Consider the following 17908-nt stretch of genomic DNA (forward strand, 5'->3'; position numbering starts at 1 on the left):
AAAACAAAAAAAATAAAATATGTGCGTAACTAATAATTTTCCCCTCCCCAAATGCAGGCAAATTGCAAAAGTACGAAGTGCCCGCAGCCATTACGTTATGCAAGGAGGTTTGGTCGCCGGACATGGGGCTCGTTACGGCCGCCTTCAAGCTGAAGCGCAAGGAAATCCAAGACAAATACCAGCACGATATTAATCGCATGTACGCCTCATGAAAGTCAATGCACTGATATGCTGTTTTTGAACAAATATAAAAGTACATTTTTCTGGTGTGTTGCACGGCAAGTTCAGCTAAATTAAAAATTTGCGAACTGGTGCGAGCAAAAATTAGGAAATCCAACCGGCCATTGAATGGTTGCGGAAAAATGTAAATTCAAGTTTAAATAATAAAAGAAAAGCATGCGAAAAAAGGCAGAAACTACAAAAAACTGGAAAAATCAGCAAAATAGCAAAATTGCGTTTGCTGCAAAAACAAAAACAAATTTAGATCTTTCGTTTCCTCAAACGTCTTTTTTTAACTATAAATATTATTACAAAATATATTTTTTTTTTTGTAAATTATAATTATTAAATATAATCGAAGTTGTAATGTGTTTTAGGTGCGTTATTACGATTATATGTAAATGTATAATGTATAACGAGTTGAAAAAAAGAGAAAAAAACAAGAAACGTTAACTATTAAAGTGCTGGTTTATTTAATTATACATAAATATTTTACGCCTAGAGGATATTTGAATTAACAAAACAATATAAAAAATTATTTGACAAGTGTAGCGTGCAGTTGAATCGTATGCACGACGGGCGCTTCCAATTACAGCTGGAAGCCACATAGAAGTAGAAGAAGAGTAACTAAAATGTATAATTTGGTACTTGCAACTTTAGCATTTAGCTATAAGTGATTTTTAAGATAAGCCTAGTGAAAATTTGTCTCCTTTGTTGCAAGCATTAGAACTTTGAATATTAAGCTAAAAAAATAAGATATTTAAAATTTAAACCAAACAATAATTAAAAATAAAGTTACATATTTAAAATCAAAAAAATCATATAAACAAAAATGTTTTCGATGTAATTACGTAGCACTGGGAAGAGAGAGAGAGTTTGAATGTGTGAGCGAATGCTGCAAACTAGATAGTAATTAAACAGCAACGTGGAGCGGTGTATTTATATAAAAGTGCATATTTTTTTAAATTTTTGTCAGCTGCTTAGTATTACTGAAAAATGTAAATATTACATTTATGTATGTAAACGTTTGTGGAGGCAAGAAAAAACATGTAAAAATAGTACTAAATAAATTGAAAAACATATTTCAAAACCTAAAACATACATAGTAATATATTACATCTTACAATTTGTTATTTAAAGAGAGTAAATTAAAAATCTGTGTTGAAAAAGAAAAAAGTCTAAAAAGGGTAATAAGTGGCAATATTTTGGATTACGTTTTACCTTTATCAAAATTCAAAACCATCTCTAAAAAAAAGTACTAGATTTATTGGCATCTTTGGAACAGAAATCAAAGCATTTAACACTTTTTTGGCTTCGATAAAATATAAAATTTTTTCATTGACTGCTTCACGGTCCATACCAAAAAAAAAAATTATTCGCTTTTGGGAATCTTAGGTTAAATGAGGCTAGATCAGAGGTTTCCGAACTTTTTCATAAAACAGAGTTCGTACAGCCATCAAAAAATCGTTTTGAGGAGTTATATTTTTTTAGAGCACTGAAATTTCAAAAACTCGGTGCTGACGTTACTTACATTCTCTTCCCTATAAACTCCACACGTTTGGTGGCTCACTTCTGAATTTCTAGGATTAGTATTTGTGAAATAGTTTATTCCAGGGATATAACAGTTATAAGTTCTATCGGAAAAATGTTCTATAACAGTTATTAGATGAAAAATATTTTTTATTTCTCCGATAAGAGTTATAACCCAACGCTTATTTTTTACGTTGCCTGTTAACTGTTATGCAGGAGAAATATACTTTCCGTCGCCAACAACAGTTATTTCCCAGCGTTAATTTTTTGCGTTGCTTGATAACAGTTATTACCCATCGTTTATTTTCTATTCATGGCCTTTGGAATGTTCAAAACGTTATTAGAGGTAAGTTTATAAAGTTGCGATTTGGATTTTTGACGCAATTCTATTAATTATCGAGAATCTAACGTCGTTAAAAATATGCCACAAAAAAAATTTGTTGAGCGCCTAAAAGCATGCATACTTATGTTTTAGCGCTGTAAATTTGCAGCCCTGTTCCCACGACATGATGTAACAACTAAGGAGTTAAAAACAAGCTCTATAAACTTGATTATATTGATTGTTTTGTTTTAGCGTGTGGCTTTATGGAGCTATGAGATATAAAACAAACAAACAAAATAGCTAATTACATATTCTGCCCTATTCTGGTTGTCGTATGTCGTTCGCATCGAATTATGTCGTAAATAAAAACATTAACGACAGATTTTTACACTTTTTCAATACTTCTTCATTTCGAAAGGATAATAGGAATAAGAATTTGTAGTACATTATGTCATTGATAATGCCAACGAAATTCTCAAATTTCGCCGAACGACTGTTGTTCCTACAATCGGAATAGGGGCGATTATTTCAATTGATGTTCTAGTTCTAGATAATAGAAAAAAATACCATAATGAGAAAACTAGAACATCAATTGAAATAATCGCCCCTATTCCGATTGTAGGAACGACAGTCGTTCGGCGAAATTTGAGAATTTCGTTGGCATTATCAATGACAAATTTTAAAGGAAATACTTGGATGATATAGTAACCATTTACTAAATGATTTTGAAATAAAAAAAAATTGAAGCTTTTAAAAATAAAAAAAAAATAAAAATAAAAACACGAAACTATTAGCCAGATATAGTGAAACTGTTTCTTTTAGTTCTTCTCTCTGACATTAGACTTTTTAAAAAGTTTTTCAAATTAAAAAAAAAATTAAATTAAAAAATTATTTAAAAAAAAACAGTGCATTGTAGAGTAATAATATTGGTACTAAATGAAGAAGAGAATTCTGTAGTTAAAGAAATAAAGTATTTTGGTTCACAAGGACGAGTAGGCATTGAAAATGCGCTGATATTTTTTTTATGCTAATCAAGTTGGCAGGATGTCATGGTGGGCAGATTAGTCCTTAACATAATTTTTTTTTTTCAAAAATACATCATGCAAATTTTCAGGGATATTTAGGAATACAATTTTAAAAGGACTTTTTTAGTACTTATTCGTCCATATGCACCAAAAAATTTAAACTCCTTTAATTATACTGAATTGTCTCTTTTATATGATACCCATATTGTTCTTCTACATTGCCCTCTGGAAAAGTGATTTTTTATGGTTCCAACACTGCATTTTTGGGGTTTTAGGGGGCCTATAAAAAATAGCTAATATTAAAAAATGGTTAAATAATCAATAGAGTATTAATATTAGAAGTCTCCTGAAGATAACAGAGCTTTCCGATCGAAAAATATAGATTTTCGGGAATTCTATACAATTTCCACGAAAACTGTTTTTTCCCCCATATAGAATACATGGTAAACTTTGAGCGACCTCTTAATATTTTTTGATTTCAAAGTAAAGAAAAACAACAGGTGCATAAATTCAATTTTTTTTTGTATAGGACAATCCTAGGGGGTGAGAGCATATGAATGGTTAATGAGAAAAAAATACTTATATAATGCATAGAAAATTTCAGATAAAAATAAAAAAATAAATTACTTGTTTTGTTCAATTAAATCATTAGAAGGTTTAGGAATAATTAAATCACAGTTAGTCTAAGATCCCAATATTGCACTACCTTCACCCATCTGTTTAATAGATGAATATAAATATTTCGCTAGTGGATTTGCTGAATCCTTGCCAGGATGTTTTAAATTGAATGCAGTATATTTTGCTTTGCTGCCTTTGTGTTTAAGTGCACATTTAAGATACCTACCCGAAAATGCGCATAAGCGGCATTATTTTTAACATTTATAATTAAACTGCCCCGATAGATGCATTCAACATAGGCTGACTACCAAAACGTCAATTGCTTTGCATACGTACAAAGTATAACGTTCAATAACGCCAAACCACAAAATGTTGATGTATACTTTTCCAAAACGCATCCGAAATTTTATCGAAACGCATCGCTAGCGCAATCAGCGCATCAGAAACAAAGTTGTTGCTTCGTTTGTTATTGGTTACCATAGGTGTTTTAAAAATGGAAAATTCATTAAAATTGTTCATTGGTATATTGAGTATTTAAAATATGCAATGTATATGGTTGCAATGTGTCGCAACTCTGCATATACAAACAGTTTGAATACCGCAGTATAACAGTTTCCAAACATTGTGGCCCTTATTATGATAGCCAGCGAAGATCCAAATCGAAAGTGAAATTCGTATTATGAGCTATGCAAGCGTGTCGAAATTTTCGTTGAGTATCGAATTTTCTGTCGAACAGAATTTTGCTTTCGATGGTGTAGCGAAGTGTTAGAAAATTGTGAAAAATGTATGATTTTGTATATGTTTTCTTACATTTTGGCGGCTAGACACTAATTTTAAACAATTTTTATTAATTTCATGCAGTTCTAACATCGTGAATACTAAACACAAGCTCGAAAGGCTGGTTTTACTTGTGAAAGAAAATCCCAATACTCTGTTGGCACGATCTCTGAGAACAAAATCGTAGCGCTGTTGATAGTTTTAAAATATTTTAAATAGATTTGGCTCACAAACGCCTCTTTAGATGGTCGTAACTTTTTAATGAATCTGTAGACAAATTTCTTAAATATATTTTATATCAAAATATATTCAAAAGGCTAATAAACTTAAACTCTCTTAAACATTTGCTACTCCTGGCCAGTTTACTAAGCTCTCATCCTCTGACGAATCGTTGAACCAGAACTCGTTGTACTCATTTTACCACGTTTTTATAAGCTTGCTTTCTTTTTTACTTCATTTTAATTAGAACAAATTTACATAAATATGTATAAGCACACTATTTGTTTGCTCGATTTGTAAACAAAGCTTCTCAGCGGTGAAAAATATACTATTGTGAACAACCTAAACGAGCGAAATTCACAATAGCGCTATTCTTCATCGAATGAACGCCATAATACCAAATGAAAATTCGTTCGCTCAGCACTTTCGACCACAGTCGAAAATCGAATGCAACTCATAATAGGGGCCTGTATTGATACGTTTTGGAAGCCAGCCGTACTTGCATATTAACGATACCTGCCTTAAAAATTTGTAACTATTATTAATTATCAAAGAAAGTATTACGTTTACCTGCACTGGCCCTACAATTACTTAATTTTACACGCTTTTATTTATTTTGGTCATCTTGCAGAACAACGAAAACGGCTATCATTTTACGTAGTTATATAGATTATTAGATATCATTCGGTATTTGGTTTCATAGGGATTCGGATACCTTCCTCATTGAATTAGTAAAGAAAATTGGCTTAAGTGCTTTTTTCCGGTTAAGTGCACACGTTTTTCGTGCAAAGAAGGATAGGCAGCTAAGCAAAATATACTGTATTAAAAAATTATTATTTTTTTTTTAATTTTGTACTCATTTGTTTAATGAATAAATTTTATACTCATTTGTTTAATGAATACATTTTATAAATACCAATCGAAAGTAGCTTAAAGAATGTGAAAACGTAGGGTTATAAATTATTTTCGTGGCCTACTTATCGGGTTGGCAGGTGATAATACTGGTAGTTTTCACTCATCTGTTTAACACATTCTATAGACTTTATGTTGTTCTTGTAGCAGCATACAAGTTCCCCAAAGAGTTTTTGGGGAGTGTTGCTGGAGTGACAGTCCTTGTCCAAATATAAATCTGGGACCATATGAATAATGAAGCTATAGACTTTATGCTTTCGCTTGGTATATGTATATGTAACATTTTCATTAAACAAATGAGTGCATAATTAAAAAAATATAGATATTGGGCATTCTTTCTGAACGTTACCCCCACCCTGCCCATTTTTCTTATAACAATTGTCGCAACCTCGCAAAGGAGAGAGGCAATTGGCGAAGATTTTGGGTCTTGGCCCAACGACGACGAACGGTTGTAGAGCCAAAGGCGATTTTGACGTCTTAAAACTTTTAAGTGCCAAGTCATTAAAACAGCCAAAATCGAGTTTTCTTCCTAATGTTCATGATCATTCGACCATGTCGCAAGTTTAGGCAAATACTCTCAACCTGCGGTGTCCTTGTTTACCTCTAAATACCTTGTACCTCTAAATATTCTTATGAGGGAAGCTGATTAGGTGTTGAAAACCCCTTCATGTTAGACTGCCCAATAGCGTAATGCGCCTGAAATGTGCTCGACTATTTTCGTCATAGGACCTTCTGAGATTTCGAGTTACCTGTATACCAATGGTGGGCGCCAGTTCCAAGCAATCTCTCAAAGAAGATCGTGTTGCGGGCTGCGTTTGTAGCATTGCGAGTGATTGCCTCACCGCGCGCAGAGTCGTTCTTGAGACCAAAACTACTAGCTGCTAGGTGAATATACTATCATGGTGTACAGCCATCTCATAATTTGGGGCCGCATGCCTAGGACTTTGCTGCCAGACTCTTGTACATCATTCAAACTTTCGCAGCTTTCGAGATGGTCGCTGCGACACATGTTTCTTCCATAAAAGATTGGTGTCCACGCTTATTCTCAGAAACTTTACTTTGCTGACATTGATAATGATGCCATCTCGACCTATGTTCCTCATGCCCGGCAGGGCTTCTTTCCTAGTGAATAAAGCCAGGCACAGTTTCCTTTCGTTAGTCGTAAACCCCTTTGAACTAAGTATGTCACAGAGAGTGCTCGCAAACTTTCCACTGGCATTGTTAAGCGAAACATTTTAACCCACATATCAACTGGCATAACTCATAAAACTTTAATCTGTATAGTTGTAGTAACATTGAACCACAAGATGCATTTTGAAGTTTTCTGGCAGCATTTTGATTCGATTTTCGCGAAGAAAAGCCTTGAATGTACTAAATGTGCGATCGACGTAAGTTGATACAAGGGAGCCCAATTTAAATATGGAACGTTTGAAACGTTCATATTATCAGGAATAAGGGCGTTTTCCTCGCCCTTTACAATTTTATCCACACCTCTTATTGTCTTCAAGCCTACGTTAGCTGAGAAAACGGCTTTGAATTTTTTCAACACTAATTTGGCAAGAGGTCCCTGCGCTTCTATAAGCCGCATGGGCATGTGTATATTTCTTAATCTTAAAAAAAAAAAAAATTGTAAATGCTATAATCACTTTTTTAAAGGTAGAAAAGGCAAAAAAAGGCAAATATATTAAAAAAGGCAAATATCTTAAAAAAGGCAACATCAAATGTGTATATATGGAATCAGGGAAAGCTAAATCGTGGACATTCTTAATCGAATATACACTATCTCTTTAGCAGAAAAAAAGGCAATTTCCATAAAATCCGTTCCCTGCTTATGACCTAGATAAAAGAATCCTAACAAGTTTTATCAGTTCCGTTTATTATAAAATTTGTATCCTTATTTTAACTTAATTGAAACTGATTAGTTCATTACTATATAAAAATCAAAAATGACTTTGAAACCAAACTGAACTAAGTATTTTCGCAAAGTAGATATAGATTAAATATCTATGAATGTGCGTTTGAAGAAAGCTTAAAGTACATTGCAAGAGACATAGCTACAGATCGTAGACAACATTACTAAAAACCGAAACGTTGAACATACAGTGGGGAAAACATAAATAAAGTCACAACATTTTAACAAGTTTTGGCGACTTTCATTTTGTTTATTTGATGGAAGTATTACTCGTTATCTAACAAAAACCATGTACACCCGAATTTCAAACTTTGTACAAAAATTAGGAAAATTCGAAAAAGTTTCATTAAAATTTCTTCGAACTTTTTAATTAGATGACATTAGAAAAATGTTGAGTACAAAAACTGCAAAGTTTGAAGTAAGGCTTACCGTTGAATTTTGGCATTTTTTTTTGTTGAAGTTGTTGCTAATTTTCTCGATATGTATATAAAAAATTGTCCAACATACTTTATATGGAAAAAATGCGTAACACAGTCAAAATTAACGGTACGCCTAGCTACTTTAAATTTGCACTTTATTATATTGCACTAAAATTTAACAGGCTATAAAAATACTTACCAAACTTTTTTCTACAAAGTTTGAATTTCGGATTTACATGGATATTTGTTAGACAAAGAAAGAGCTATACTTTCATAAAAAATTATAAATATAAAATAAACAAAAGAAAAATAGCCAGAATTTGGTAAAATGTCACGTCCCTATTTAAGTTTTCATCTACGTAAACCTCTCCAAATACTTTATGCATTTCTGTATATAAATTAGGGTGGTACAATGAAGTAAAGTCTGAATTTTTATGCCCTCACCCCTTTGATTGTTCTACACTATATTTATAAACTATACAATCAAAAAGAAAAATTAAGAGGTTGCTCAAAGCGATCGAAATTTTTCGTAGAAAAGGTATAGAAACCTTGAAAATTAATATTTTTCAATCGGCAATCAGAATTGTATCCTAGGGGGTGAGAGCATTAAAATTCAGACTTTACTTTTTTCGCATGCATTTTTGGACCATCCTAATATACATACGACCGTTGGCAATTGTTCAACGTGACCTTAAGTTGCCCGCAAACATATCCATATAAAAAAAAAATTGTGTAATAACTTAACCGGTACGCGTTTTATAAGTTTTTTTTTATAGACAAATTCGGAAAGCATTTCATACTTCACTTTTTTATTCATTGTTTGCTCTCACTAGAGAAAACTTTAAACTACCGCATAGTGCTTATTTTAATGATGCCAACGTTATACAATACCGTGCGCAACACCTTGTACCCAATTCCAGACTACTAATGGCCTTATTCAAAAAAATTTATTTACAGAGCTTTATAAAGTGATTTACAAAGCATTTAGAGTACAACTCCACAACAAGCTTTTCAGAGGCTTTCAGCTACACAATTCAGATATTTCTGAAATCCTGAAAAGCTCCGAATGCCCGAAAAGCTTTTTTTGGAGTTGTCCTCTTAGGGCCAGTTTTTAGTTCCAGTTTAAACTTAGATTAAGTAAACCGAGTTTAAATTGAACAGCTGGCTGACAACGGCCGTGCACTGAAAAACTGCATTTGGGTGTAAATCTCTTTTTTAACTAACATCCTCATCTTCATCGGCATTTTGAATTTCTGCTACCAAACGTGACGCTTCCTGCTTGAGTCGAATTAAAAATTTAGTACGTATTACCACCCTGTCTTGCTGTTTATCCAACTCCGCCAATTCGGTTAATTCTCGCAATAATGCTGTGTAACCTTTCCATTCAGCGACATCTTCGGTTTGTGTGCTTGCCTCCATGCGCATAGTATTTAATTGGTATTTTGTTGATTTGCTGGGGTATGCGTATTTGTGTAGCTTATCTTCAATCAGCATATTATCTGCAAAGTGTTTATCACAAATGTATAAGGACTTGTACCAATCACTTTTAATGTTTAAGCCGAGCTCAAGAAACCAAAAGTGACGACGATATTTCTCTGTTGCGGCCGATGGAAAAGCGTAAAGTTTACGAAAGCTTTCACACTTGAGAATACAACTATTGCGAGCAGCTTTAGGTTTTAAAAGATCAATCAAATCGATAGTCGTGGTTTTGGTAATTGCATCAGTGGTGTTCACGCGTCTTAACACTTGTTTTGCTCCTTGAACTGCTGCTGCTGCTGCTACTCCTCCACCAACAATATTTCTTGTAATATTTGTTGAACCTGCCGCTACCGTGGACTTAACTTTTTCTATCTGGAAATTTTTTTCTGCATTTGCCTTGCCTATCGTTTGGTTTGGCACCGTTGTGCTGGCTTCGGTTGCGTTCTCCTTTACAGTGCTAGAAATGAGCTCCTTATCTATGGTTTCTATCACTTGCTGCCAACTTTTAGCTAACGCTACTTCCTTTGTCAAAAAATTGTTGTTAGGTTTCTGCTGCTGTCGTTGCTTCAGAAAAGTGTTAGCAAAATCGGTTTTGGAATGCTGCGGAAATGATATCCTTTGGCTGGATAGTCTGAACCCGTCAGTCGTAGAAATAAAACTTCCATTGTCTGCTCTTTTACTTGCAACTGTAGTTGGCTCTTCTTCGTCGGATATGACCACAGGCTCATCAGGTGTTATTATATCTCCTTCGTTATTTGCATGATCTACCGCATCTTTTCTATATTCGACCACTTTATTATCTTTGCTAAGCAATATGGAAAAACTTTCAGTGGGGTATTTTGTTGCCAGCTGTTCTAAAACAGAATCATCCCTTAATCCAGCTTCATTTTCTACTGCATTGCTTCGCCAAAGCTCATATTCTTCTTCCACTTCATAGTTTACATCATCTCTTCTTCTTTTCGTAGGTATTTGCTCATATTCGTCGCTTGCACAGTCTTCAATTTCTTCTGCACTTTCAGTATCACTTTTGTCTACTTCTACATCATCCGGCGTTTCCTTATCGGCCTCCTCCTCATCGCTACTGAAATCTCCATAGTCCTCTTTAAATATTGTATGTACATTAATGTTCAACTCGGGATCACATGGCCTCACATAATCATACGGCATATGCTTGTTGACATCTAGCGGATCCTCAGCGCTTAAAATTTTATCCACCGAAACTAAATAACCGGTACGCCGTGGCACAAATACACCCACTGTATGCATTTTTACGTATTGTACAGGCGACGGTGCGTCCTCGGGTTGATTGCTAGGCGGCAATATGGTCATATTTATACGATTAAGGATATTATCATTTTTAGACCGTTGAGCAGACAACTTTTGCTGATTGACTTGATTAAGAACGTTGTCATTTTCCACCGGCAACTTTACAGTCGTATTTACCAATATATGACTAAGATTGTTGACAATGTTCTGCGATTCGTTAGCCGTTGGCAGCGCCGTGGTGGTCATTTGATGGATGTGGGGCTCGGGTGTATGGGTGGGTGAAGTAAGTGTTGGGAAATTAGATAGTGCATCCAATTTTTGTAAAGACCATTTTTTAACTTTTGCGAATGCAGCAGCGGGTCTTAGATTTTTATTTGGTACGGCCTCCCGTCGCAGATATGGACCGATTCGCATTTCGTCGCCAAAATGGCTGTCGCAAGCGTAGACGTCGTCGTTATATTTTTTTGGATCCCGTCCAAATTTTTTAAACCACATTATTCTCCTGAAAATATAATATATACACTTATTTAGCCTAAATCAACATTTTAAAAATTTTTATTTTAAAATTAATTTTATTTTATTAATATACAGTCAGTCAATAAATCTAGGTATAGCGAGTTATTTACAATACGGGGAACTATTTTTTAAATATTTTATTTGTCGCTATTTCTTATAAAAATATGGTTAATTCTACAACAAAAACCACAGTCAGAGTTCCAAACCTTGTGCAAAATTAAGAAAATTCTGCGAAATTTCATTAAAATATTGCACTTTTTATTTACGCTCTCTAGAAAAAACTTGAGTATGCAGTTCTTCAACCCATTCAATTATCAAATTATTAAATTATACGGAGAAAATGAACGACACCTTCAACAAAAAAAAAAAAATGCTAAAAATCAATGGCAAGTCCTAGCTACCTCAAGCTTGCACTTTGTTATACTGAAATAGAATGGGCTTAAAAACTGCGTACTAAACTTTTTTCTAAAGAATATAAATAAAAAGTGCAATATTTGGATGAAAATTTGCAGAATTTTCTTTACTTTTGCATAAGGTTTGGAACTCTGATTTTTAGGGTTTTTGTTGTAGAGTTAACCATATTTTTATAAAAAATTGGCGAAAAATAAAATATTAAAAAAATATTTACTGGTATTGCAAAAAGCTCGCTGCCCTTAAACTTTATTGACTGACTGTATGTAGTTTTTTTTGTTAAGAATTTAAATCTGTAAAACATAAATAACTATTTAGGAAGAAAAATTATTTCGGAAACAAAATGTAAACTTTACCTTTCGGTTTCCTGTTCGAACGATGGAAACCGGTACTTTCTGTGGTATTCACTACATTTTTGAATACATTCCGTCTTTCCCTCCAAATCTTGTGGTATCGGCGTTTGTAATGGTGGTGGTAGATTTTTATTTGGATAAGCTCCCCGCATCAGCTTTGCCCTGCCCCGCATGTGCAAGTCGAAATGTCTATCACAAAGATAAAGATACTTATGTGGATATAAATCAGGATCCTTGGCAAGTAAATAAAGCCATTGTTTACGCCTTTCCGGCTCTAATTCTAGCGATGGGAAATTATGGAAATTACGGCCGTCGGGGCAATTCAGTATGCATTGCCGTTTTTGATGTTTTACAAGGGGTGGAAAATATTGGAGAGATACTGCTGATGTTGACATACCACCTTCTTGCGGCACAACTACTTCATCAACTTCGATAACATCAGATAATTCAGTCCCTGGCATTTCATAAGATATATTTTCCCCACTTTCCGAAACGTCAATAGCCATTACTTGGTCCTCTCCTGGCGGTCGGTCACCGTTTTTCCAATAGACACTGTATTTCTCAACGTACGGGGCACGTTCATTGTACATATATAAATTTATATCGGGATAGGCATTTTTAGGAAGTGTTTTTGATTGTGTCATTCTATTACTGAAATGACGGCGACATATATGAACAGTTTTATTTTCATATAACGCTGGATTTAAGTTGAACATTCGGAACCATTTGTTGCGTCTAAATTAAAGCAAGAGGAAGATTATATACTGATTTTTGCACATTCTTAAATTAAATAACTACCTGTCTGGCTCATTTTCCGGAGGAAAGGCGTATATTGGTATCCCAAGCGATGGACAACCCGCGATACAAAGGCGCATAACTGGCATAGTTAAAGCTTTTCAGTATTTAGTCATGCACAGAAAAAATTATTCCGATAGCGTAGATCAACTGAATGCTGTGGAATACTGCTGATATAGGTATGTAACGCAATTCTCAGCTACGATCGCTGAGCGTCTATCGACGTGCTGATCCGGATAGGTGCGACGCCTATTACCAATGTTCCATATATTGGCTTCTGTTCTACTTGCCTTGTTGAACTTATTTTGAATTTAATTCAATTTGAATAAATGGTGGAATTCCAAAATAAAAATCTGTAATAATCGCCCAAAATCCAATTTACTTTAGACGCCTAGCAGACCGCATTTGACATTAATGTCAACAAAGTTGCCACTGAAAACGACTACTCGATTTTTTAAACTCGATTTATTGCAAATCGATTAATAAAAATATTTCCTAACATCGATAGTTAACCAATCTTTTATCGAAACTGCTGTTTAAAATTTAAAAGCAAGTCCGGTCGGTATAAAAATGTGATGAACAGAAAATTTAGCAAGTAAAATTTTGTGGGTCATTATCAAGATTCAAACCAGTTGATAATCAAATTAAATGTTTCAATGCAAAGCGTGTTGTGAAATGAAAAAAAATCAATTTTAAAAGGGTGGAATTTAGTATGCAGCCGCACTCTTTGTTTTAAGAAAACCAGGTGGAATTAACTAATGAAACTTGGTGAGGTGATCAGGTAGGTATCCTCTTAATAAATTACCTGTTGCTAACATTTTTTAAGTTGTTGTTGTTGTTGTAGCGGCTACAACAACCCCGCCCAGATCGGTTGATATCTAAGGGCCTGTGCCAATTGATAGAAAAGTTCTCTGGATAGTAAATTTTTGACAGCTATGAGGTGAATAAAAATGTTTGATACGGCAGGGCTAGTGAAAAATTTGACAGCAAGCATTATCAAGAAGAAGAACGAACAACGCACGTATACACATAAATTAAAGAAAACAAAAGCGAGTGGAAATAAAAGAACATGGTCCCGCCGGCAAAAAAAATAAAGAAAAGCTATATAACTTGTAAGATTTAATTTCAGATTTACATATGAAAAGGCGTTATGTATTTTTTTAATTAAAAATACTATTTTACAGGGAGCAGTTCAGAACGCAGAATCCTTCTGGAAAAGCGCATTGACAAGGATGTTTGGTTCAGTTCAAAGAACGCCAACAGCAACGAAGGCTGGAAGTGAGTAAGAACAATATAAATAATTTGAAGACTTTATTAAGCAAATGACTTCGTACTCCACTGACCATCCGTGGCGCTTTTTGGGAATGTGAGTTACAATTTTTCGAAACGAAGCAGAGGACAACCTAAGATACATTTTTGTAGTCTTGTTATCGCCGTTCATAATGCTGCTTAGTATTTTGGAATAAACGTCTTGTTGCATGTACATAATACCCTAAAACGACATATGTTTTTATTGGAAACAATTGTACACGGTTTTAAACATTTTTGTGAACACACTTACCAGACGGTTTTGACGTGTTTTTATTTCTAATATTACTGCTAAAAGGTCTAATAAATGCATGGATTTCAGTTCCAGAAGAATTGAAATCATCAAAGGCAAATATTTTCTATATAATTGCTGCATTTTATAAATTGCAAACTCGATAGTCTTCTTGTGCATCAAAGCAACTGTCAAAAATTTCCAGCAGTAAAAAGTTACGAATTGGCACAGCAGAAATGTAAAATTTTCTCACCATAGTAAAAAGTTTTTCCACCATAGAACTTTTCTATCAATTGGCACAGGCCCTAAGTCGTTGTCGTCAAGTTCCACTAACGGCAGCCCTAAGAAGCGTGCAACCTCAATGGGGTCGGTCCACAGGGACAAAGGCGTTAGGGTTGTTGGGTTTTCCGGGCATACCAAGAGATGCTTCGAGTCATGCGGTGTCTCTCCGCATGCCGGATACTCATTCGGCACATTCGCATTTAGTCTGTTCAGGTATGAGTTTAACCTGCTGCAGTAGCCAGAAAGTTGGGCTATTTTTTAAGTAGTTACACTTGATTTCCTTATCAAAAGGTGCATTTCTCACATACATGTATATATGTATACAAATGCGCATAACACTCCACTCAATAGCTTACATTCATTTAATTTATTCCATCTTAATTACAAATTACTTGAATTCATCTTTTATTAACTTTTGTAAATTACATTAAATTATTTTTAGATTGAGAGCTATTCGAATTGAAAAATATAAAAGTTTCAAAATGAAATCAACGTTTAATTTTTATAGTAGAAATCACGATACTATTTTTGTATCATGGTAGATATTTTTTAAATATTTATTTACTTCCTATATTAAAAATAGCTTTATATATATAAAACACAATGGCTGAATCAAGTCTTTTTGACTTCAGTTTTTGAATTTAGCAGTTTCATAGCTGCCTTGAGCGACAAGATATCTTCGGCTTGTTGATTCGTCTTTTCTTTCAATGCCGCAATTTTACTCAAAATATTAGTAATGCTATCTTTTGTTTGTGTGCTCATGTGCCGACGTTCGGTATTAACATTACAAGTAGTATCATCATACCCCTTATCGAAGATTTCATATGTAACCAAATCTGATTCAATATCCTCGGAGGTTGCTGCGACACTTTCCAACACCTTGTTGTTTCTATCGTTTTCGTTCTTTTTTCCGACGGTGGCTGCATTGTAAGCTCTTGCTTCACGTATATATTCTGAAAGAGATTTTAGGTACGTTTGCGTAAAAGTCGGCATTGTATCTGAATCGATATGATTTTGTTCTTCTTCGCGACGCAACGTTGGGATATAGTCTAAGGCGCCGGTATTGTTGTCAGGCGTTGTGGCTACATCCTTTTTGTTGTCAATGGTGGTAGGTAACATAGTTGTTGCTACTGATTCTTTGTTAGGATCCGCGTTGGATGCTACTTTGAGAAGTGCTGGATTTGGGGGAAGAATTTTTATCGAAGTTATAAGTGCCTTATTGTCATTGGATGAGTTTGACGACTTCATTGGAAAAACCGTACAATTTCGTGGGATGACCTTCACGGATTTGATTGTGGAAGGAATTGCTGGATTTGGGTTCAAAATTGTGATTTTAGGTTTTGTTGTAATTACGGCGGGAATGATGGAGTTTTTATTTGAATCCGTCGAGTTAAGGATGGAACTTGATTTAGAAGCAACAGACGTGCAAATTAAGCTATTATAGGGACTCCCTGGAATTTGTGTAACTGGAATAGAAATTGGGGCTATTGGTGGTAGAAGCGCATCAGTTATTGAACTTTTGGATGTAGCTGACTGAACATATGTGTGATTGCTCGGCAGCGGCAACTTCTTTTCTAAAATACTCCCTTGAAATGTTGTATGTGACTTGGTATTTTTCTCTTTTGGGATATCGCCATTACTTTCTAAATCAGTTGGTTTTTTTAGAGTTACACTAATAGATGGCGGTAATTGCTGTTTTATACGTTTTGTGATTTCAAGTGTGTACAAATCTGGTTCATCGTCCTTTGGGGGTTTCAGCACAGTATACAATTTTCGCGGTTTCTTAGAAGTTGCGCCATCATCATTATCCTCATTTTCGACTACCAAATGACTTCGCTTCATGATATCCCGCGGTACAATTTTTAAAAGTTCTGTTTCTCTTTCTGTGACTTCATCTTCAACTATAAAATTCGCACCTACAGCGGGAACGCATTCCCTCATATCATTGGCCTCGCACAATAGAACTTTTTCACCTGATCCCCGTGTTTCATTTGTTTTAACTTCCACTGTACAATCTTTTGTAGGCTCATTGCGCTCTTTCCCACATGTTGTTAATTCTTCATCTTTACGTGCTTCATCGCTGATTTCATGATCAACGGCTGGAGTGCCACATGCAGTCTCCTTATTTAGCTTGTTAATTGATGATTCTTTATTTTTAGTGTGTATATCACTTATACTAACATCTTCGCTGATTTCTGGAGGAACAATCGGGTCCTTAATAGGCTCAGCCTTTTCATTTGTTTTCCCAATATCGGTAATCTCCGGTACATCTTTCGATTCCTTAATCTCTTCAACAATATGCATTGTTGACTTATCAGGCACTTCAACACTAGCTTTTACTTCTGCCTTTTTATTAACTGATTCAGCAGGTTGGGCTACGTCATATATATTATGTGTTGTTGGTTCCTCAAATGGTACTTCCTCGTCTGGTTCCGTATTTTGTTTTGTTTCTTCGGTAATATCCGGAATCTCATCTGAACTCCGCAAGGGTAGATCGCTTGAAACGTCGGGCTCGTCTGGCTCAACATTTTCGTTCCCTTCGACCATATCAAGCATCACAAAGGTTTCCTTCTCTGGAGTACTCTGCTGTGTCGGGTCAAAAGACTTGTTAAATGTTGATTCCTCGTTTTGTGAAGCGTCATTTTCCTTTTCAGCATGTACTTCCTCAATTAATTTTTCCTTTTCGTTTTCATTTCGCGTTGTTGCCTGGTCAACTTTAAACACTGGAATGCCTTCACTGTGCTTCGATTCATTATTGTTGGCGCCTTCCTTTACAGATTCGCTCATTGTTGTAACGGGTCTGAAACTGAAAATATTCAACCAGGAAACACATACACATTAAATCACTTACTTACCCTATTTTATTGTAATAATTTGCAATTTCTATTTCGACTCTACAAATGCGGGATTTGTAAACAAAATGAATTTTTATTGGAACAGCTGTTACTAGACGGATGGCGTTGACAGAGTAAAAACAAAGTGCCAGCGGAACGGTGGTGCCACATTGAATAGCTATTACATAGTTATCGATTCTTTTCGATTATTTTTTAATTTTAAAACTACGTCAGGGCTGCCAACTTTGCTCAAACCGTGCCATTTTTGGCCCTATTTTACATCAAATGGCACTTAATTTTTCAATTTGGCACTTAGTGCCCAAATGGCAGTTTTCAAAAATACTAATATTTCAATACATTTTTGTGAAATCCTTCGCGTGTACTTTCTCGCGTGTCTTTTTCTCAACTATAATTGGTAGTAGTGCACTTTGGCGAAGGTAGGTCAAAATGGACGGAAAAAGTTCGAGCGTGGTATCAAT

General features: G+C 34.8%; 4 protein-coding genes and 1 long non-coding RNA gene across 13 annotated transcripts in view; 2 read left to right on the top strand and 3 right to left on the bottom strand.

The window, feature by feature from the left end:
- Positions 1-636, top strand: part of Acsl (Acyl-CoA synthetase long-chain) — a 57704-nt gene extending 57068 nt beyond the window's left edge. For all 8 annotated transcript variants that reach the window (XM_017624365.1, XM_017624340.1, XM_017624378.1 and 5 more), the window contains one exon: positions 58-636. In XM_017624365.1, coding sequence (XP_017479854.1) covers positions 58-212 — 155 coding nt within the window. In that variant the 3' untranslated portion in view covers positions 213-636. The remainder of the gene's footprint in view (positions 1-57) is intronic.
- A 7916-nt stretch (positions 637-8552) lies between these two features.
- LOC108369321 (uncharacterized) lies at positions 8553-13214 on the bottom strand. The gene is made up of 3 exons (XM_017624415.1): positions 12777-13214; positions 11982-12713; positions 8553-11200 (listed from the first exon to the last, which is right to left on the bottom strand). Exons 1-3 carry the CDS (start codon positions 12860-12862, stop codon positions 9169-9171), a joined length of 2850 nt encoding a protein of 949 aa, XP_017479904.1. The 5' UTR covers positions 12863-13214; the 3' UTR covers positions 8553-9168.
- A 447-nt stretch (positions 13215-13661) lies between these two features.
- Positions 13662-14448, top strand: LOC108369354 (uncharacterized). Its single transcript, XR_001848496.1, has 2 exons — positions 13662-13885; positions 13958-14448. It is a non-coding gene; the product is annotated as an uncharacterized LOC108369354 (long non-coding RNA).
- LOC108369340 (uncharacterized) lies at positions 13880-14516 on the bottom strand. Of its 2 annotated transcripts, none has more exons than XM_017624440.1 (3): positions 14335-14516; positions 14117-14265; positions 13880-14045 (listed from the first exon to the last, which is right to left on the bottom strand). In XM_017624440.1, exons 1-3 carry the CDS (start codon positions 14491-14493, stop codon positions 14015-14017), a joined length of 339 nt encoding a protein of 112 aa, XP_017479929.1. In that variant the 5' UTR covers positions 14494-14516; the 3' UTR covers positions 13880-14014. The 2 variants fall into 2 exon arrangements, with proteins under 2 accessions (XP_017479929.1, XP_017479921.1); XM_017624432.1 differs by having other exon boundaries at positions 14108-14265.
- Positions 14517-15117: 601 nt separating this feature from the next.
- Positions 15118-17358, bottom strand: LOC108369360 (uncharacterized). The gene has a single exon (XM_017624456.1). The coding sequence runs from the start codon at positions 17149-17151 to the stop codon at positions 15208-15210; it is 1944 nt and encodes a 647-aa protein (XP_017479945.1). The 5' UTR covers positions 17152-17358; the 3' UTR covers positions 15118-15207.
- Between the last annotated feature and the right edge of the window lie 550 nt (positions 17359-17908).

This window comes from Rhagoletis zephyria, unplaced genomic scaffold, assembly GCF_001687245.7.
Source record: "Rhagoletis zephyria isolate East Lansing unplaced genomic scaffold, Rhagoletis_zephyria_1.1 Rzeph_scaffold_00057, whole genome shotgun sequence".
Classification (NCBI taxonomy): Eukaryota; Metazoa; Arthropoda; class Insecta; order Diptera; family Tephritidae; genus Rhagoletis; species Rhagoletis zephyria.